The 22,338-nt window shown below is 54.4% G+C and overlaps 1 protein-coding gene across 14 annotated transcripts in view; it reads left to right on the top strand.

Moving 5' to 3' along the window:
- The window catches only part of ERC1 (ELKS/RAB6-interacting/CAST family member 1), a 289,429-nt gene that overhangs the window by 250,446 nt on the left and 16,645 nt on the right, over positions 1–22,338 (top strand). For 7 of the 14 annotated variants that reach the window (XM_064478870.1, XM_064478865.1, XM_031444368.2 and 4 more), the window contains one exon: positions 15,156–15,344. In XM_064478870.1, the coding sequence (XP_064334940.1) occupies positions 15,156–15,344 (189 nt within the window). Of the gene's footprint in view, positions 1–15,155; positions 15,345–15,822; positions 16,020–22,338 lie in introns of those variants that run through there. The other 7 variants (XM_064478872.1, XM_064478871.1, XM_064478875.1 and 4 more) reach the window with 3 other exon arrangements.

Here is a 22,338-nt window from a genome sequence, read left to right as displayed (position 1 = left end):
GTCTCTGAGCCCCAGTTTCTTTATAAAAGTGGGTTTATTAGCAGTGCCTACTTCACAGGCCGTTGGAAGGATTAATAAGCTAATGTACGTGAAATGCTTTGTGCGGAGCCCCCTCCAGCGAGTCCTCCGTGCTGTTACGGTCTTTGCTGTTCCCTTGTCCTTGTTACGTTGACTCCGTTACTCCCGGGAATTGCACGCGCTCAATAACTGCTCGTTGCTGTTATTAGCATCTAGTGCAGTGCACGGATAACGGTCCAGAAAGAGCATTTGGAGCTGTGACGTTGAAGTCCCCAGGTATTTCTGTGGCCCGGAAAGGACTGTAACCGACAGCGAAAGAGATATGCAGGCTACATCCCTGAGCTTTCTGCCTTTTTGTCCCCAAAAGTTTAGTCTCCTATATGTTGAGTTTTTCCTGAGAAAAACACCTTGAATTTTATCAAGAATTCCCTGTCAAAGCAATTGAGTCATTGAAACTTCCTTTGAAAGGATTTAGTCAAGCGGCCCTTGTAAGACACAGAGCGGAGCAAATGGCCACCTGCGCTTGGAAGAAGTGACAGAGCCCCGTGTCCCCGGGCAGCACGACGCCTTGTGCAGCGCATCCCTGCCGCTCCACGTATCTCTCGTTTGTTTTTTTTTTAAAGGGCTTTCCGAATGTTTATTTTTGTATCTTGTAAGTCAAGACTGTATGAACTGTGCATGAACTGCCAAGGATTGAGCTCCCAGGATAAAAAGAGGAAGCAGAGGTTGGATAGGACATCTGATTCTTATTTTAATCTGACCAGAAAATAAGTAAGTTTACAGGTTTGCTAAATAGAAGTGGTAAAAGTTCCCGTGATGCTGCCCTGCTGGCGCGGTGCGGGTGACGTTCTTCTGTGTCCCAGTCCGGGGCCGTGCCTCGCTGGTGCGGGGCTCCACCTTCACATCTGTGCCTGTCCGCGCCTGCTGGCTGCCACCTTCCTTACCATGTAATATTACGTCCCACCTGGGAGACTGACAAGACGTTTTCTCCTGTGTCCCCTGTACGGCAGTCACACTGTTTTATGGCCTTTAGTTTGGGGGTGAATAACATTCTTTGCCTTAAGACCCGATTTGAATCCAACCTGGTGGCTGTGTAGTTTCCCGTGAGTCACTTAACCTCTCATGACGCTTCGGGGTCCTTGTTTGGTAGATGGCAATAATAAAACCCACGGCAAAGGTTCTTGTGAGGGTTAAATGTAATAACGTATTCAGTGCTGTTGGCCCCCGGCCTGGGACGCGGGCGTGCTCAGTGAAGGGCAGTGGCAGAGGGTGCAGCTCAGGGGTAGAGCACGTGCTTAGCATGCACGAGGTCCTGGGTTCAATCCCCAGAACCTCCATTAAAAATAAACAAATGAAAAATAAAATAAACCTAATTACCTCTCCCCCACAAAAAAATTTTTTAAATTTTAAAAACAAAAACAAATGTGCACCCTTAACCAACCATGTAAGGTGTCCTGCCTGAGTGGGCCCCCCGCAGCTTCCCCAGGCTACCGTCCTCCCACTGGCGCGCACCTGGAGTCTTCCCTTTCAAAACAGACTTAAGATTTTAAAACTAAAACCTTTGTCCCCAAAATGCTGCTAGCTAAGGTTCCTGCTTTTCTCCACCAGCCCCCAGCTCTTGAAGTGATTGTGGAAACCGATATTTAAAAAGCAGTTTTTAGAAAGGACAGCGTCAGTGATGCTGGGAGGGGTTGCGCTGCAGTCCTGGAATACTCGCGGGATCCTGAGACGCTCCCGGTTGCAGGACTCGCCCCTCCCCGAACGCAGCGACCTTCCTCTCGCTGCACGAGTAACCCGCGTTCCCAGTAACTCCGTCTTCCTGCGGCAGAAGAAGTTCGTCTTCTTCTCTGAACCTCTCCTGGCATTGCCGATGCTGTGACCAGCACCACCCGGGCAACAAGAGAGACCCCTCCCCAGGGCCAGCGTGTGGGAGTCGGCCACCTTCAGGAAGCATCCGTGGTGGCAGGTGACTGTTTCTCCTGAAGCTTTCTGTCCTGGGCTGATCCTCAGGCGACAGAGGGAAGCGGAAGCCAGCACCTCGTGGCTCCGAGCCGCGCTTGGCAGGCTGGGTGGTCACGTGAGCTCAGCAGGGCCAGGCCCCTTGGCCACGTGAGTGAGACCCTCCTCTCAGCGCTCGTGTGAGGCGCGATTTATAGCGCTCCACAGGTCCGGCCCGCGTGTTTGCCGTTCCTGCCAGTGAGTTAAGGTGGCAGTGTCCTGTGCCCCCCCCCCCCGTTTATTTCTTAGACTGAGAGTCACAGGTGTGAGGCGTCCCTGGCCCTCGCTCCCAGGGTTCTTGCCTCAGTGACTGAGCATCTGGCTCGCGAGGAAGCGCCGCCGCCTCCGCTTTGTGGTGTTTGTGACTTGGACCTTCTTCCTGGACGACAAAAATGCCCTTGCACTTTGTGCAAGACGAAGCTCTTCACCCTCTAGCTGTTTTGCACAGGCCGCTGAAAATGCGGGGACCCTGCAGAGCTCAGAAGAATACTTTCTGAAAGGAAAACTAGGAAGTTTTTACCTGGAAGAAAGGCTGCATGTATTTTTTTAAAGCTTTGTGCATCCATAGGAGATATCTTTAATCTTTAATTTACTCTGCACCCTGACAGGCTGTCCTTCCTGTGTATCGGTTTCCCAGCCGGGGTTTAGTGGACCTTCGAGAACACACTGTCAAGTTCACTACCCACCCCTCAGTTAACGTACGGGGGCCCCCTCTCGTACCAGTGACTGGAGGCCAGGCCCCACACCTGCCTGTCGTGTCACGTTTTTATTTTAGGGAGTTTTGTTCTGGAGGATGTGACTGGACGCACATTTTATCCGGCTGGTAAACAACGGTCTGGTTACAGTGGGTTCTACACTATTTCTTTCATTAACTTGTCCTCAGCTGCTCACTAATGTGTTGTTTTTCGACACATTCTCTCTGCCTTTAGGGTTACTATCTGTTTTGGGTTAAAGGAATGTTTTCTTAGACACGAAAACACACCATCATCCAAAACAAAGCAGCTCCTCTCGCTTGACATGTCTGCCTCCTCCCTCCTGATCTGGGACGAGGAGGCTGGACTTCCCAGCTGGGCCTGGCAGCCCACGTTTCTGGGATACATTAAATGAGCACTCTTGACTGAGGCGTGGCTGGACTGTATCGCTGTCTGCCTGTTGTCCCGGCAGATCAAAGCAGAGCACAACTGGAGGCTTGGCCTTCAAAATACTCAGAACAGATGGCCGGTTCTTTTTGGTGAAAATTCAGGTTTTAAGGCAAACCACTTGTTAGCAAGACTTCATTTCTTTCATCAAAAGGTGGTCAACCCTGAATATATACCACTCTTTCTTCCTCGGTTTCAAGACTAGACTCACAGCCTTTCTGCACGGGGAGGGAGTTGGCGAGCCCAGGAGACTCTTACACTGTTGGGTTCCTGTCCCTTTGAATATGAAATAAGTTACTCAGATTCTCCTTCCGGCGTTCTGGGGGTTACATGGAAATGTCTTAAATGTCTAGACCCTCACGGTCATTTCGTCGGTAGGTGACTGTTTGCAGTCTAGTGCTCCTACGGCTGTGCCTTCCGGAAGGGGAGCCAATGCGTTGTCCCTGACCTCGTGTTTTCACAACCTGAGAACTCCTGGACTCCTCCGTCCCAGACATCTGGCCAAACCCAGCAGCATGAAGGAGCAGCATGCCTCCGCTGCCTCGGTGGCTTCTGCGGGCCACAAGCCCAGGGGCAGCGCGGCTGGGTGACCCTCACTCGCGCCCCTCCTGGGGCTGCAGCCGAGACGTCGGCGGGGCCGTAGCTGCCCGAGAGCTTGCCCGGGGTTGGTGCGTCCCATCCCAGGGTGGCTCACCCGCGGTTCACACCGGCTGTTGTCTGGAACTTTCAGTTCCTCGCCACACGGACCCAAAACGAATGGTTCCAGGGAAAGGAACGAGGAGGAAGCCACATTGTCTTTCTGACCTGGAGCGGGAAGCCACACGCCGCCACCCCTGCCACCTGCTGCTCCGTCAGAGCGAGCCGCCAGGGCCGTCCTGCCCTTTCCGGGCAGAGTGTCTCAGGCTGTGCTGTTCGGGGGAAGAACGTCAGAGCATCTGTGGACTTATTTTTAAACCTCTGCAGGCATCAGGGCAGGAGTCAGGGTGGCAAGCCCCGAGGCTGGCGCGGTCAGCAGCAGGTGGATCACGATGCCCTCTGTGTGCGGTCTGTGCAGGGTGGACAGGGGGGAACTGTGCTGGACGCCAGTGGCCGGTTAAGAGCATCTTCCTTTGTCCTGGGGGGAGGTGCTGAGGCCTGAGTGTGCGGTGACGGGAGCGGTGGAGACGTGGGAACGTATTCGGTACCAAGACGCTTTCATTCTCAGCAGTGTCCCAAACTGTCTCCAGTCGTCTTTGGTTTAGAAGGCAGAGGACGCGGTCTGAGAGCCCAGTCATAGTTCAGGGAGCTAACTCGCCCCGGGAGCTGCAAGGTGAGGCGCAGCCGCACGGCCCTGACGCCAGGCGGGGGCATCGCACGCGGTGCTGGGGCGCAGGGGCTCGCGGCCCGGCTGCCTCTCCTGGCCTCGAGCGTGCAGGTCAGAAAGCGGGCGAGGAGCGGCGGAGACGGCCCGGGCAGTCGCTTTCTCTGTGCTCAGAGCGAGCCGGGTCGGGCTTCACCCGGGTTCACCCTGGAGGACGCCTGACCCAGTAGAAGCCCTTGCTCTGCCCACGAGCATCCAGGTCAGGTTCTGCCAGCGTCAAGGAGTCGTCACTGAGCGCGTGCTGAGCTGGCAGTAACTTCATTCAGTTTCATTTTTTTATCACGTTCCCATACGTGTGGTTGAAAATGTCCAACGTTTTCAATATTCTTACTTTACTGAATCATTTTCGTTTCTATTATTTTCCGTATTTAAATTTTATAGTGATCTTATTTCTCAGTCAGGGATTTTGTCCAGATCAAAGTTCCTAGTTAGAGCCTCCTGCGACTGTGTGCGGGGTTGTTCCTGTGCCCGTTGCCCGTCCGGTTTCCTGCTTCGCCAGCGGTTTGTTTATGTTGATATTATTATTGACACAAGTAATACTCATTATGAATTGGATTTTTTAAAAACACTATTTCCTGACTAATATGGGAGACAATTAGAAGAATCTCCTCTCTACTATCACAGTTGCCCTGTTACCTGAAATAGGTCATTGCGGAGATTGGCGCACCTCCTTGTACAGGCCCCGACGGAAAATAGTTTATACTTTGGGCGCCGTACACGCTGTCGGAGCCGGGACGCGGCCGCGGGCAAACTGTAGTGAGTGGTCGCGCCTGCAGTCTGACGGAGTTCTGTCACTGAAATGTCACTTTCATACAAGTTACACGTGTCGCCAAATGCTCTTTTGATTTTTCCCAACCATTTGAAAAGCTGTTCTCCGCTGCTGGACTTACGGAAACAGGCAGTGGTGCTGGGCTGGGTCCAGGGACTGTGCGCTTCCGACCTCGGGCACGCCATGGTGCTTGTCTGGTTCTTCTTTGCGCGCCTCCCCTCCCTGTGCCGTGTGAGACCGTCCCGTCGTTGGCGTTTGCATCTAAGTGTCAGAGTAACTCATGTCTTACCAGTACTCACATCCTCACGCGGCCGAGCAGTATTACTCCCGTTTTTCAGGTGGTAGAACAGGTTATTGGAAATGATAACAGCGAGTGAGCACTGAAGAAGCTTACCGTGTGACAGACACATGGATTACTGTCCCCAGAGTAATTTGCTCTGTAGCTTTGCAGCACCTGTCATCGATGCAGTGCAGAGATTTCATAGCACATGGCATACATCTCCAATAAGGACAACCTCTGGCTGAAAAAGCCTTTCTTACCACAATCTCTGAGACTGGATGCCCAGTAGTTAATGTAAGTACCAGCCAAGGGCCCTCCCACCTGTGGCAGGTGTTTGATGGCATGTTTACGGCCGTGGCCGCAGCCAGTCGCCTCGCCTTCCCTAGCGCTGACGAGCGTCCCTCCTGGGTCTCCCTGAAGCGCAGCTGCAGGGGTGCAAGGTGCGGGACGTCGCAGCTGCTCCTGCCAGACAGACGCTCAGGGAGGTGAAGTTCTTAGCTGAGAGCATAAGAAGCGGAGGACACCAAGTTCGCCCAGGGCTGACTAGCAGAGTCTCTTGAGAGAAGTAACCGACCTAATGCAGATGGGGCGGCAGCCAGCAACAGCTGTGCTCTCCTGGAAGGTACCAGTCGTCATCACTCCGAGAGGTGCTCGGGGGCGGGAGATCCCGTTCAGCGGAGCCTGGTCCCTGCCCGCCGGACCGCGTTCTGTGTGTGTGTGTGGACGTGCGTGTACACACGTGTTCCGGTGTTTCATGTAGCACGTGAGTGTTGCTTTATTCTCGGGCCCAGAAATATCTGCTCCTGGAGACAGGCGTGGTAGTGAGGTCAGGGAACGCTGAAACCTCCCGGTGCGTAGAACCACAGCCGGGGTCTCACCAGATCGTCTGAAACACACTCTGGGAAATGCTGTGTGGGTGGTTCATTAGCAGACGAGCGACAGAAACGTTCAAGCCGAGTGGCATGGGCATTCTGCGTAGGTGGGTAAGGTGGCGGAGACTCTGCTCGCGTGGGTGACCCGAGAAAGGCTTCCTGTCTTGTCAGCGGGAGCAGCTCACCTATGAGCAGGCTGCAGCTGCAGGAGCCACGGGGCACCTGCCTGGGAGGAGCCCCCCAGGCTGTGCTGCGTGTCTGGGCAGCGCGCGCAAAGCCCGGACAGCCGCCCTCCTGTCCGTTGCTGTTAACGTCCACGACACGGAAGTGTGCTCCCCGGAGGGGACCGGGGAGGGCCCTAGTACCGTGAGCAGGGTTACGCGGGGAGGGGAGGCCAAGCCTCTGCCTCCTCCCGTCCCTCTCGCTTGATTTCTGGAGTTGGGGCGCTCCGTGTCACCCTTTCGTTCTCTCCTGTTCTAAACACCATAATGCGTCAGGTGCTCCGTGTCAGAAGCATGGTCTCCACCCTTCGTGTTCCTCACTAAAACTGCTGCAAGAGGGAGGGGACAGCCCAGTGGTGGAGCACGTGCTCAGCACGCACCAGGTCCTGGGTTCAGTCCCCAGTCCCTCCATTTAATAAGTAATAATAATGAATTAATTAACCTAATTACCTCCCCCCTGCAAAAAAATAAACTGTAATAAATAAATTTTAAAATTGCAAGTGAGATTGTGATGTGGGTCGATGTGTGTGGCAGTTTTTTTATGAGCGTGAGAAGGTGAGGCCAGAGCCTGGTGGGTAAATTGAACACGGAGATTCTGCACAAACTTAGCTTTATCCCCAGCAGGTCGCTTTTCAGCCGTACCGGGAGCTGCTTACTCTTGGCTGGATCCCGCAACCTCACGCATCTCCGTCTGGCTGTGCCCCCGTCGCTGGTTCCTCGGGACCCACCTTGGCCGGCCTGCACCCCGTCTCTCCACCTGTGAGGACTCTGCTGTTCTTCCCCGACGCTCTGTCGGCGCCCTCGGAACGCCGGCCAGGTTTCCTCTTCCTGACTGTTCTGCCCCTCGCGTCCCCACGGGCCTGCTCCACTGCCCCCCACGTCAGACCTGCCCTCAGTCAGATTCGTGAGCCCTGTGTTGGATCAGAGGGAGTCAGGGCGCAGGGGCCCGTCTTCCAAAGGTGGGGTTACAAATCCACGAAAGGCTTGGCCTGCCCCGGGTTATCACACACGTGCATACACACACACAGCCCTTCAACCGGACCTGGAAATAACTGCTAATCGCAGAAGAGTGTCCTCCAGAGACTGGCCTCACTCGGGGTGCAGATAAGCTGTCAAAGCTGGTTGTCTGATAATCACCCTTGTCTCCTTTCTGTCCTGTCTTCCTGTAGCCGTGAGAAGGAGCCAGTAGACCTGCTCCCTGGCATCTCAGGTCACGTCCTTTGTTACTTCTTGAGATGCTTGCAAGGTCGGGAGGTCCCCTCTGTGCACCCGCCCAGCTCCACCTGGCCTCCCCTCCACTCCCAGTGCCTTATCCAGAAGAAGGTGAAATGTCGTGATGAGGTTGCCCCTGTGTTTCGCCCGGCATGCCACGGGGCGGGGCTGCTTTTCAGACCATCCCGCTGGCTTGTGGGCGGGTAGCGATGGCACCGAGTGCCCTGACGCTGCAACAGGAGTGCTCCAGGGCCCAGACCTCAGAGGGTCAGAATGGGGGCTGTCGGCTTCAGCGCTGGGGCCAGTGCATGGGCCCCGGGGAGCGGGAGGCCCCACGTTGGCCTGTGGCCAGCTGCCTGCCTCGCTTTTCCTTTAAATTCAGCGTCAGCCTTCGGTTGGCTTTCCTGCTCAGAAAGTGTGAGCCTCTCTTCTCCTTTGGCCTTATTTTTTTCCTGTGCCCAGACTTTTCCCCCCATAGTTTCCCACTTATTAGGGAACGACCTTATTTTCATGTCTTTTACCAGTTTCCAACTATTAAAGCAAGTACCTGAAATGCCCGCAGCCTGCACCCGCCCTCCTGGCCGGGAACAGCTGGGCTCAGCAGGAGGCTTCTCCCTCGCTCCCGGCCCCCAACACTCTGCTTTCCGTCTGAGTGGCGTTTCTTGCACTGAGTGAGGTACGATTCAGGTTTTAACTGAATAGAGAGAAATCAGGCACAATGCAGGGAGCAGCTGTGCAGTCCAGGTTTCAAGATACACTTTAGTCTAAACTGATGCTTGGCTGCCTGCCTGCCACTCCGAGTAAAGAATCTTTGTCTCCACATCTGGATCAAGAATAGGGGATTTTTCCCTTTGTTTTGCCAGAGTGGCGCTGTAGGCCTAAAGGCAAGCTGACAGGAGGTTTCTGAGCTGTGAGCCTGAGGGGAGGTTATCACATGTTATTCTTAAAAATGAGTCCCACTTTTTTGCATATTTCAAACCTCTAACCTTTTGCAGTTTTCAAAGACACACTGGCACCTTAACAGGCCATAAAGCCCTTTAAATTGGAGACCTTTGGAGGGCGGTTTTACTCTTAGAACCAAGTGTTTCTTTTTCATTTGTTTTGGTTTTTTGTTAATGGAGGGACTGGGGATGGAACCCAGGACCTCGTGCATGCTGAGCACGCGCCCTGCCCCCGAGCTGTGGCCTCCATCCCAGAACCAGGTGTTTGTGTAATGACTCCCCGTGGTACCCACTGTGCCTCTCACTGACCCAGAGGTAAAGAAAATTGTTCCCTCACTTGTTACAGAGCAGCAAGGCAGACCTCACTCAGGGCCGTCATGGTAAGTTTGGGGGCCACCGCAGTGGGGAGAGACTGCTCAGCTCTGAATACAAGGAAAAGTGGGGATTTACAGCCAGGGAGCAGTGGGGGGTCTGCGACACTGGCTAAGAGGAACTGTCGGGGGAAGGGAGGTTCTGGCTACCCCGGCAGAACTGTGGGCTCTCGCTTAAGGCCAGAGCAGTGAGACATCGCCTGGGGCCGTGGAGGGTGAGGAGCCCCGTCAGATACTGAGGATGGGAGACTCCTGATGAACCAACTCGGCAGAATTCTTGAGAGAACTGGACAACGTATAGACGAGCGTGAACGCCCAAAAGCCAGGGCCCAGTGGAGAAGCCAGAGGAGCCTGACCACGCGGTCAAAGAGGAGCTCTTGGTCCCCAGGGGACAGGTGAGGGGAGTGGGAACGTTAACGGGCCTAAGTGACTGCCCGACCCGGATGTTTCACCGTCTGCTCAGGTGGTGGTCGGTCGGCTGCGGGGGAAGCTGCGGAAGGCGCCCCACTCGGTGCAGAACTGATGCTCGCAGTGCTTCGTGGTTGTTTACGGTATAAGTGATGTCATTCCGGGTTCTGTGTTTGTCACGACTTTCTGTTTTGGAAGATAAATGTAAGACTGTCACATTCTCCACGGTGTGTTCAGGGAGTCAAACAGACACACGTGAAAAATGGTTATGAAGTAGGGGTTGGGATTTGGAGCTCCGAACTTTCTTGCCTTTAACATAAAAGGTTACCTTCTAACTTTTCATGAAATTTTAGAAGTTTATTGACTTCCCCCAAAAGAGATTTTTTTTTTTCCAGTGACTGTAGCCATCCAGCTAAGTATAAAGTCAGCCTAAAGCTACTGAAACTTTCCAGATTCTCATAGTGAACGATAAGGTTTGTTTTTGGTGAAGATCACGCAGGTTTATACTACAAAGCCTTCCGAAGTCTGGTGGCTTCATCGTTGCTGTGAGGGTGCAGACCTGCTGTGAGGCGTGTGTTTGTCTCTCTGGCAGAAGCATAAAACAGAGGGCTAGTCTCGAATACATGTTTGTTTTCTATCTGTTAGGATTAAAAGTGAGTAAGGACCATAACACCAACGTCATTTAGGGAATCCAACGTTTAGCCCTGTTTGTGCTCCAGAAGGGAATGAAAAAGAGACCACTCAGAATAAAAAAATCGCTGAGTTTTATAACCTTATATGTGAAGGCTGAGTCAAAATCAGCCTCAAATCAAGGCAAAGAGGTTTATTTAACAAGTTAAGGACTTGCCCGAAGTGAACTCCAGAACTAAAGTCCGAACAAAGATAAATCCCGAATGGGTGTGTTTTGATTCTTACATACACTCAACACGTTAGTTCGATTATTTCGTGTTTTTTTCAGCGCAGAGGAGGACTCACGTCATCCGTTAACACCCCTGCCGGCTGCAGCCGGCCGCGGCCTGGGCCTCGGCCCTCGGCCCTCGCTGTGTCCGCTGGGGGAGGGATCCAGGTGCTCTCGCTTCTGCGTGCGCCTTGCTGGGCAGGGCCCCTGATCCGTGTAGCGGGGACAGCATGGCGGTCACTCTCTCCCGTCAGAGAGCCCCGGCCCTTCACGAAGCAGCTGCATTTGCGTGAGGCCGGAACGCCAAGTGCCAAACCTTTGTGAAGAGACTGAGCACTGTCCTTGGGCTTCCTGGCCCCGAAGTACATTGTGACCAAGGAGACAGACTCTTGGTCTCTTGAGAGAAGGCAGCCTTTGAAGCAGGACAAGTGGGTTTTACTCCCTCGCCTCCTCGTGTGCTTTTCTGAGTTTAGCTCTCTGCGGGCCTGGGGACGAGGGTGTCAGGAAGGGAGTAGCGTCTCTGGGAAGTTGGCCCGTCAGTTGTCCCGAGACTTTCTGGATGTGCCTGTGTGGGGGACGGCGGCGACGGTAGCCCAGTGAGGAGTCGGAGCTCTGCCGGCATATGTACGCTTGACGCACGGCGGCCGAGCCCAGCCCCGGGGGCCCCAGCAGGGGCGAATAACCACAGAACCACTGCGTAGCCACAGAGGCGTCGTAATAAATAGGAGAATAATTTGCCAGGAACACGGTGAACGATAGGTGTTAGCTTAACACATAGTGGCATTTTCCAAATAGTAGAACGTTTGTGCCCCAACGGCAAAGGCCTGAAGTCCCAAGTCAGGTTCAGTACGGGGCGGACCGTTCCTCTCAAAGTGAGCCAGAGGTGCCAGGACCGGAGCCTGCGCTCGGCGGGGACGTCTGCTGCGGAGCCGCGGGCTGGAGGAGACAGGCAGGCGCTGGAACTGACCGGGTAGGGCCTTTCATTGCGTGTCCCGTCCTGGCCCCAGGAAATGTGCTCACATCTCTTAGATAAGTGGGTTGCAGAAGTGGGATACTGTGGAATGGCCAGTTACAACTCGTAGCAAACAACACAGGGGCACCTCATCTGTCTTCCAGAAGCCCTTCAGCCATCTACCCTTGCTTAAGTGGGAGCGAGGTTAGAATAAACATGCCAGGAGGTCCCTGTCCTCTGTCACCACATGTCATCAGATGCTGGCCTCTGAAGCCAGTTTGAGGATCTGACGCATAAGCAGATAAATCCTTGCAAGAAGAGATAAAGCTTCCAGGACGTCAGCCGGAAGCCTCGCATCCCTTTTTGTAATTTAAACTGTTTCCCTTGGTGGCTCGGTGAACGTAGGTTTGGGGGAGTAATGCTGTTCGGGGCATCATGTTGGATAAAAGCAGAGGTTATCGTGACAAGTTCATCTTTAAACTCCTTTTTGCCAAAAAGAGACCCAGAACTATGCTTTTGCACAGCTGCAGGAGCAGTGCGGCCTGGCCACACTGTGACGGGCTCGGGGAGACTTCTCGCCAGTGTCCCGAGCTTGAATGCGGACGGGAGACACAACCTGACGGGTCTCGTAAGGCGTCCTCTTCCTCCCTGGCGAGGGTCCCGCATCCCGCTTGGGATGACACAGCGGCGGCTCTGCCTTGTGGGAAACGCACGTTCCCTCCCGAGCGGCCTGCCGAGCTGGATAGCGGGAATGAGGAGATAAGGACGTGTCCCACGTGACTGGCCGGCGCAGTGTGTCCCAGGGGCCAGAGTGAGTGTTTTTCTTGGAGAGATTTGGAAGCTGTGCTAGTTGGGCAGTGTCAGATACGCTCACCTAGGACACTGTCTCACTCTTTGTTCTAGAAAAGCCATTCCCAAGGTCCTGCGGTGCAGCACGCTGAACTACAGGCAACGCCTTGTAACAGCCTATCATGAAAAAGAATAGGAAAAGGAGTGTGTGTGTGTGTGTGTGTGTGTGTGTGTGTGTGACCGAATCACTGTGCTGTGCACCGGAAATCAACACAACTTTGCAAACCGACTCTGCTTCAACTGAAAAAAAAAGCTATTGCCTTCGACATGAGAAGAAAGGGCATCTTGGCCGTTGCATAGAATGAAGTTTTATCCTGGAAAAGACTTTCCAACTTTCCGATTGGACTTTGAAAAGTCCTGGCGTGTAAAACTCTGTTACGTTTGTCATCAATAGCACCTCAGCCTGAAATACATTTAAATCAATTTGAAACTCATCTTTGATTAAGAACAGGGGCCTGAAAAGTCCATTTTTCCATTCCCAGTCATACAGCAGTGAGCTAGGATCTTTCCAAACTATTTTCTGTAAGAAATTTGACGGCCGTGTTACCACCATTCATCACGTCGCCTTCTTCCTCAGCGGTTGTGCCTTTCTATGCCAGTTTTCCAGCTCAGACGGCAATTTCCTAGGGTTTCAGCTTCTTCAGCCTTGCAGCCCAGACACACGCACACACGCAGAATGGGAATGAGCTGCACAAAGCCAGTGAAAATCCCAAAAGGGGTTTTTTAAATCATTGTGTCCAGAAAGCAGCTTAGAGGAGGCCAGGCTTTAAAAACATGGGAAATGAAATGGGGCTGCATTGCTCGGAAGCCTGAGGGCTGCGGCGGCAGGAACCAGGACTGGACAGGTTAGCTCCTGACGTGCGAAGTCTGCGTGCATTGAGAGAAATACTGCCTGGAAATTGCCTTGAAGGATTGTGCTTTGGAGCCCTTTCTACATTTTCTACAGTGAATATGCATCCGTGGCCGGAAATAAAATGCAGTTCTTTTTTTGAGAGGTTAGTGTTGTTTGTGAAAGGCTCCCCAACTTCCCCACTCGCCACATCCTCTGCTTTATTGAAACAGCCTCTCCCTTCTGTGACCCACGGTGTCCACGTGCCTTCCATACATAGCACAGGACTCGTACCACGAGCCTGCCCAGGTGGGGTCCCGGCAGAGCCCAGAGCCTCCCACACCCGCACCGAGTGCTTAACCTTTATTCTTAGAGAACTGTGTGTGTGTGTTTAACAAATAATAACAACGCTAAATTGATTCACTCTCTCTGACTTGTCTAGCCAGGCTCCAGCTTCTGTATTTTATTGCACCTATAGGCCTGAACTCTGAACTCTGGTCTCTCTAGTAGGTTAAAGATTGTTTGAACCACTAAGCCCTCCCCTCTCTTAATTTTTTCATGGAAATAGGATTAGAAACAGACGAAATGTGATATATTTATAAGACAACCATTAAAAAAATCAATTTTTCCAGGAATGCGTCGTGTCACGAGCGGCGCTCACAACAGGATGTTCAGGGGTAAACGGGGTATGAGCAGGGCTCTGCCCAGAGCTGGTTTATGCAAGTTTCTAAAAAGGCTCAGGAGAACATCCCCGAGACGTTGCAGGCGGTGTTCTTGACAGAGTACCTGCGGGCTGTTTATTATTTCTTTTATAACTCCCCCCATATTTTTCAGAGTAAAATATGTATTGATTTCCTAATAAAAAACATAAAACTTTACTTATTTTAAAAACTCTTCAAAGGGGAACAGCAGGAGCGTCGTCCAAGGAAGCCAGGAGGAAATCAGCATCACTGTTGAAAGTAACCGCAGGGCCTCGGTCTGTTGACTACAGACCATGAGCTCCGTGCTCACTGTGTGGGTCAGAGTGTCCCTTCGGCGAGAAACGCGGCAGGTGCAGACCCTGCCGGGGGCTCCCCAGGAGCGGTGGGGACCTGCCGGCGTCATGGCCGTGCGCCCCGCTCCCCCGGCTCTGTGTGTCCAGCCGCTCTGAGATGCGAGGTCTGGCCTGGCTCTGCCGGCCTCCCCGGGCCTGATCAGTGCCGGGCACCGGCTACCGGGGCCAGAGCATTGTCACGAGAGCCGTCAGATGAAGTCATCTGTCACTGACTGTGCTTTCAAAGGGAGCCACGGTGACAGTTAGTCACCCAGGGTAAAGGGAACACAAAACAAAGGTAGCAGAGGCCGCTGTGCAAGAAAAACAGAACCAGGGCTGCAGGGACAGGACCTCACCGCACCCCTGGCCCTGGGGCAGGTGTTTGGTGTTGCGTAAGGGTCGATCAGGTCGATCAGCCACGGTTTTAAAAAGAGCCTCAGGTGGTGTCTGGGAAGCGAACGAGGGAGCTTAAGCCAGGACGAGGCAGATTCAGTAACGAGTGAGTTCACTCATCACGTCTCGTGGCCAAGGAAAACATGCACCTTCTCTGCAGACAGAACCTTCCCTCCCTTCCAGGAGGCGGGGGCACACGCAGTGTGTGGTGTCGGCTTTGGAGGAGCACGGTTCACGAGCCGTTTTCTGCACCCTGCTCGCGGGCCGACGGGAGGGAAATCAGAGGTGCCTGGAGTCTGTGTGTCAGGGATGCCACCACTGTGAGAATGAGCCGGCCTGTGCGTCACCTCCCGCCTGGGTGCGGAGCCGTCTCACATCAGTGCGCGTGCCTGTGCCCTCCACCCCGGCTCCCGGAGCGGCACCGGGGGCGACAGTCACCGTGCAGCCGTGTGGGGCTGCCGCGGCCTCTCGCCCCCGCGATCGCAGGAGTGGTGGTTACAGGGGCTTTAGTCTCGCTCAGTTTTCCTTGATGTGGGAAACTTGAACTTGACAAAGAGATTCCAGCTTCACGTTTTAGGCTGACCTTGACTCTCCTCTTTTTTTTCACCTCAGATCATCCAGCCCCTCTTAGAACTTGACCAAAATAGAAGCAAACTAAAGCTGTACATCGGACACCTGACAGCCCTCTGCCACGACCGAGACCCCCTGATCCTTCGAGGACTCACTCCGCCAGCTTCCTACAACCTGGACGACGACCAGGCCGCGTGGGAGAGCGAGCTGCAGAAGATGACCCAGGAACAGGTAGGCCTCGCGCCTGGCGGGGCAGCGTCCTGGCAGAGCCGGCAGCTGCTCGGGCCACTGCGGGGGGCGCCACCTCGGAAGGGCCGGTGCGCAGAGTCCAGGCTCTGAGCGATGCTTGGTCTTTCAACAGACGTTAGGAGTTTGCATTTGAAGCAGGTCCCGCTTTACTCCTCCTTCTGCATGACTTGCTCGAGAGTCGGGAAGGGCTGGTTTAGAAGGGAGGGGGCTCAGGAGAATCTGTCCACGGAAGTGACGGCCACTAATGAAGGTGCCCCTGCGGGGGAGTCTGGGTGGGGATGTCTGGATCCTTGACGAGTCAGCAGCATATGTCTCCAGTTATCTCTGGGGAACTGAGGGTCACAGTCTACCAAGTCCTGTGAGGTGAGCTGGTCTGGGTTACGCGCTTGGGCTGCATTTTCTGTTTACTGCTGTCTGAAATCCACCGGTTCTCTTTTTTGTCAATTTGTGATTTGTTTAGTTCAATAAAGAAATGAGAAGGCTAGGCTGGAGACAAAACCATGAACAAAAGAAACAAGGAGGAAACAGGACGAGGAGAGAGAGAGAAAGCAGACGTGGGAAGCGAAGGAAAGAAAAACTGGGTAAACGTTGAGAAATTCAAGTAGGAAAAGAAATAGAGCCGTTTTAAAACATTAATCTGAGGCCGCTTTTGTTCCTAGCTGCAGTCGGGGGGCAGCGGGGGGCTCCCCAGGCACTGTAGACTGCTCACACCAACCAGGAGACACAGGGGTGCAAACTTGCTGAAATTCTTCATCAGAATGGTGAAGCTGTGCCCTGTTTTCCAGCCAAATGCTTCCTATTTGTTTACACATAATGCGTGAAGGAAGACTGTTGAATAGGACACCTCCCGTGGGGCGGGGTTACAGGTGGCAGTGCCAGCCTTTAGGTGGAGACGTGCACCCCGGGGTCAGGGCCGGACTGACTGCCCCGCGGTGTGGACGCGGCCTCATAACTGCCCCAGTTAACGACAGCCTGCCAGTTACCATTCTTACTTACGTGATGGAAAAGGTAAGGCCTCCCTCTCAGATTTCACATGTTCCGTAGAAATTTTCACTTTCTTCTTGAAAGAAGGAAAAACTTAAAGGACAGAATTACATGGATTTCTGGTAGCTCCTTTTGATACTAACAGCCACACAGGAAAAATGCAACTGAAAGGCCGCTGGAAACAGCACATGGCTGGTTAGCTTTAGAAGCTTCAGGATCTTGGAGCGAGGCAACGCATCTTAGAACACTGACACAGAGGTGCACCAAAGCTTAACTGGCGTTAAATTACTTCTTTGTGAAACAGCTTGTCTTCAAAATGGAAAGAGTGTTTTGGCTCCGTCCTGTTTCTCAAATATGACTGAACAGACTTAGTCTTTTCTCAGGAAAAAAAAATGTATCTTCAGGGTGAGACCAAGATAGAAAATTTCAAACCAAGAATTTTTCAGAAAGTTCTGAGTGACTGAAACCAGGGGTTCATTAGTGGACATGCCACTGCCCAGGACGTTGCAGTCCAGCTACCACAGTCACCAGGACGGTTCTGCTCCCGTGCCGGGATCGTGCCAGTGTCGCCGCGTCTCTGCTTGTTTGGGGACACACTTTTGCTGCCTGCGGTGTTGCAGGAGGCATGAGAAGCTGCGTCTTCAGCAGCACCCGGGCCGCCTGGGGAGCCAGTGCTGGGGGTCACCTGTCAGGGAGCACGACAGCTAAGCACACCTTCCGGAAGCTTCTCCGAAGCTGCTCAAGATCGGCAGGGAAACCAACCAATTTTCTGCCACCAAGTAGGAGTTTAAGGGAGTGATGCAGGCTCCTGAGAAAGGTGACCTGTAGCAATACAGTGACCTGCCTCCTGTGGTCGGAGCTGGGCTGCAGGTTTTGGAGCCCAGGACATGAGACACCGACAGCTGCTGAGTGTGTGCGCTGGTCTGTTTCACGGGTGTTTTCTGGGGGGCTGCAGCCTCCTGTGCCCGTCTTTGTGCCATTCAGCTCTGCATCCCATGTGCCTCACCGCCTCACGCCCCCCTCGCTGGCACCCCGTGAGGAAAGGACCAGAGCCTCATCCACCTTTTCAACACCGTGTCCCCTGTACGGAGAATGCTGCCTGGCATGCAGCGCCTGCTCCGTGAAGACTTGTTGAGGGAATAGCGGGGGGGGGGGGGGGGTCAGGGGAGGCGGCAGGTGGGCTCGGTGCGCACCGGTTGTCACGGTCCTTGGCCTTGGTCCTGCACGCACACCTCGTCTCGCCCTGTCCTGCATGCACACCTCGTCTCGCCCTCTCCTCAATGCGCACCCAGCCACATGCAGCCCTTAGACTGCTTGGCTGCGTGCCGTTCTCACACTCCGGCCCTGTTGCTCACGCTGGTCCTTCTGCCTGAGCTGCCCTCCCCCCGGTCTCCCTGGGGAGCCCCTGGATGGGACTCTGAGCTTGTTAAACTCAGCTCAGACCTCATTTCTCCTCTGGTTCTTCCTGACACCCCGGCCGGATGTGCGGCCCCCTCGGGGTGCCTGGAGCGCCCGTGGCGCTCGGGTTTTATTGGTTTTCGTGTCTGTCCTCCCGTTCTAGGCGGCCTGCCTGCGGTGGGCAGGCACCAGGTCCTTTTCATCTTAAAACTGAGCACCATAGCAGGTGCTTGGTGCTTGCTCAGTAACTTAGATGAGTGGGTGAATTCTAGTTCATTATTTTGTATTTCATAATTATGGTTCTTATTCTCCAGTTGAGTTTCTTCACTGCCAGAACCATGTCTGTCTTCTAAAGCCACAAACCACGTGTGGAAGGAATGCTTAGCATACCCCTCGCTGATTATTTATTTGCTGACCCAAGACAGGTTCCCCTGGGCCGTTCAGTAGCTTTGGATGCTCTGACTGTCGGCGTAGGAGCCGCCCAGGCCCTTGTCCTTCTCCCAGTGCGGCTGTTTCAGAGCAAGACTCGGGGTGCAGGCTGGGCGGGGGCGGGGCTTCCTTTCCTGCCCCAGCCTCTGCCTTCCACAGCCTCCGAATGTGGTGGCTCTTCCTGGGCTCTGCCTTGACTCCATAGCGGTGACTTTTTGTTTTTCAGCTTCTTAAGTCTGGCCCCAAATTCTATATGCTTTGGAGTTTCCATTGGGTGTGTTACATTAGCTTTGATTGGACTGAATTCGGCAGGTGGGCGCACGGATGACAGGCAGGCATGTAACCACCCCGTCACCTGCCCCTGGTGCCAGCGTCCGTGCGGCTCGGGCGTGAAGGGCACGCATCTCAGCTCCAGGCGCCTGGGACCCGCGTGCTCCCCTCTCCGGCCCGTCTCTCTGGCCTTCGTTTCCCTGACTCCTCCACCCCGGCCTCATCTCTCCGTGGGCGGGGCGCTGTGAGAATCAGCGCTCGTGGGCGGTACTTGCTGACGTCAGCAGCGTCGTTTCCAGTTACTGTTTTACTAAAAACCAGTCTGATGCGCCCCACGACCACCTTGGAACCGTCCTTGTTCTGGGGTCTTGAGTGTGGGACGTTCCGACCCTGCTTCTCAGTCGTATCTGGGTTCTTAATTTCAGTCTTCCTGTCGCTCCAGACCCACGTTGTGCCCAGGAGAACAGTGTTAAATATATACTTTGGGTCACAAACATTTTTTTGCAGACGATTCCAGAAGAGTGTTTCCTCTGTGAAAACCTTTTCCGTCGTATGCGTTGAGCTCCGATCTCGGCCCCCACGCCCTTCCCTTTCTTGCGTGTGGCTGTACTAAGTTACCGTTTCATGAACTATTTCAAGCATTCAGAAAAAGTGTGGGGATGAATGTAGCATCACCTTGGTACTCAGAATTAACGAGTATTGCTTTGTTCTGCTTCAGGTTTTTTAAATAGTAAATGTAGTTAAGTCCTCTCTGTGCCCAGTTCCATTTTTATGTTTTCACCTGCAGTGGCCACCACTGCCCTAAACCGGTGTGCAGCTCTACAGGCCTCGTTTTCACCTTCTGGCGTACGTGTTTGTTTCCACAGACGAGGTGCAGTGTTGTTCAGTGTGATACAAAGTTGAAATAAACGGTATCAGACTACGCGGGCTGTCTTCCCGTTCATTACCGTTTACTGAACCCGTGCCCCCGTTCACTTGGTATTGGAAGAAGAGACGTGGCTGTAATTTTTCAGATAAGTGTAAATCTTACACCATTTTAAGTGTGGCTCTGAAGCCCCAGAGGGGCTTTCTTTTAAAAGCAGATGGAGGTGGTGTCAGAGTAGGATGCTGTGATGGCACAGAGCGGCTGCACTGAGGACAGCAGACCCAGACGTCGCTGTGCGTTCTAGGACAGCCCATGTTTGACCGCGGTCTGTCGTCTTCCAGAATCCCAGCTCATAACTGAAATTCCAGGCCCCGTTTCCCACACCACGCCTCCTGCAGAAGGCAGCTCCGTCTCCTTCCCGAGTCCCTTGCCAGCTGCTGGGCAGGGGACCTCGTCAGTCTCCACGACTGCGGCCCTGGCACCGGCTCACACAGAGCTGACAGCCGCTCGAGGAGCAGAGCCGCGGTTCCGAGGTCGCCTGCCTCAGAGCTGTGACAGTGGTGGGAAATTTCCCACTGACACTTTGCAGACACATGGCTTCTCCCTTCAGTAAATATGCAGGCAGTCTGAGATTTTAGATTTCTTAACTTAGTTATTTTCACAGAGCTCAAGGACTGGGTCCTGGTGAGTTCAGGGGAGCTAACACGTTTGCCGTAAACGTCATGTGCGTTTTTAGAAGGTTATACTGCGCACGTACTTCGTGTCAGTCCCTAGATGCCGCGGGGTGGGGTGCTCCGGGTGTGTGCAGGTGCAGGTGCTGGGAAGACCACACCCCTGGGCTCAGCCTTCGTCGTCCCTCTGCTCGGGCGCGCAGCTGGGTTGCAGCCTCGCTTTGCTCTGCCCAGAGAGGCCATCCTCACGCCTGAGCGGCACCACGGAAGAGCAGGCAGATGTCACCGCATCCCCCTTCTTCTTGTATGAGGCACGCTGAGTGGCCCAATTGGGCCTGGACGGCTCCTTCCAGCTCAGACCTGCTCCCCTGCAGCCCCAGGAGAGGATCACCTCCACGAAGCCCGTGTGCCCCTGCAGCTGCCTTCCAGCCCAAGGAGAGAGACGGCTGCCTGACTGTTCCAGGCCTAGTGTGCCGACCCAGCACTGCCGCTGCCTCGGGGGGAGGAGAGTGAATAGCAGGTAACTTAAAACGTCTGTGCAGGGGCTCTTTAACCTCCCTCGGGGCTGTGCTTTGCCAACACCTGTCCTGCCCTGGCACAGTCGGCTGAACCCACGCAGTTCACTCCTAAGCCCTGTCTGGGGACCATGGGCAGCCGGCCTGGGGCTGATGGAGTGATGATGGAGAGAGGCCCCCGTATGGAGAGAGCCCCCCTGTGATGGAGAGGGCCGCCCGTGATGGAGAGCCCCCCCGTGATGGAGAGGGCCCCCCCGTGAAGGAGAGGGCTCCCCGTGAAGGAGAGGGCCCCCCCATGATGGAGAGCCCCCTGTGATGGAGAGGGCCCCCCGTGATGGAGAGATCCCCCCTGTGATGGAGAGCCCCCCCGTGATGGAGAGGGCCCCCCGTGATGGAGAGAGCCCCCCATGATGGAGAGGGCCCCCCGTGATGGAGAGGGCCCCCCGTGATGGAGAGAGCCCCCCCGTGATGGAGAGCCCCCCCGTGATGGAGAGGGCCCCCCGTGATGGAGAGAGGCCCCCCGTGATGGAGAGAGCCCCCCATGATGGAGAGGGCCCCCCGTGATGGAGAGAGCCCCCATGATGCAGAGGGCCCCCCGTGATGGAGAGCCCCCCCGTGATGGAGAGGGCCCCCCATGATGGAGAGAGCCCCCCGCAGGAGCTGCCTCGGGTCAGATGGTCCCCCAACTCCCCCATCTTCTGTTGATCATGCGGGCGCCCTGTCCCACCCCGCCACTTCTGAAGGTGGAGCCCCCCCCCCATTCTGGCCAGTACAGCGAGACCTGGTGCACCTTCTCCACGGGGAGCTGCGTGAAGCTCCCCACAAGTGCTTGCTTTGGTCCTTCTTTTCGGCTTTACTGGGGTGCAGTTGACCCCACACTGTCAGGTGTGTGACGTGGACAGCGTGACAGGGTCCCCAGCAGGTTAACTAGCACTGTCATCACCTCACAGTATTTACCTTTGTTAAAGTTCTGCACTCTTAGCAAATTTCAATTCTGCAAATCAGTGTAATCAACTGTAGTCGCAACTGGCTTGTTCTTTGAGTGGCTGCTGCATCAAATTCCTTTGGTGTTCTGGAACATTTTTCCATGAGACAGGAGTCCCCACTCCTTTGGCTCTTGAAACAGTGTGTAGGGCGCCAGTCAGACCAGTGTAAACCTGTTCTAGTCCCCGGTTCATCTTCTGTGGGCGTGTCTTCTGTCTCCTCCTCCACCCACTCCCTTCCCCAGCTCGCTCAGGGGAGGTGTAACTCCTGCATCAAGATACAGCCTTTCAAGAAAGAGAGTAACCCAGGAGGCTGAAGGTCACGTAGAAGAACTCCAGTGATCTCAGCCGGGGAGGAAGGCTTTAGCAGGAGAGCAGCCAGCATCTTAGAAGTGCCTAGACTGAGGTGGGTTCTTAGAAATTGAGACATTAGCGCATTCGTAACATCTGCAGGTACAAACGAGAATGATCAGAAGGCAAAAGCTCGTGCTGGTTTCTCTGCAGATATCTGTCCAAAACCAGACCTTACGTCCCTGTATGTGCCTGGGTCCAGCTCCTGCTGTGTCCAAGGAGGTTCCTTTGGAGTGACAGGTGCCAGCGGCCTGTGTCTTGGTCCTGGAGACCGTTGACCCCAATCCATTAGGGTCACTCGGCTGTCGGTTGTTGACCTTCACAAATCCTTGCCTGCCACTGACCTTCAAAAGCCGATGAGTGACAGTGAGTGATGTGGCCGCTCCTCGGAGGTCTGGTGGTTAGGAGCCAGACCAGGGTCCCTGGGAAGCCTCCTCTGAGGCAGGGGGCCTCCTCTCTTTCTCTGCGGAGCAGCTGTGCGTCTGCAGACAGTGGGGTTTGGGCCCCTGC

This window comes from Camelus dromedarius, chromosome 25 (assembly GCF_036321535.1).
Source record: "Camelus dromedarius isolate mCamDro1 chromosome 25, mCamDro1.pat, whole genome shotgun sequence".
Taxonomy (NCBI): Eukaryota; Metazoa; Chordata; class Mammalia; order Artiodactyla; family Camelidae; genus Camelus; species Camelus dromedarius.
The sequence above is the reverse complement of the archived record's forward strand: the minus strand, read 5'-3'. Positions and strand labels throughout refer to the sequence as shown.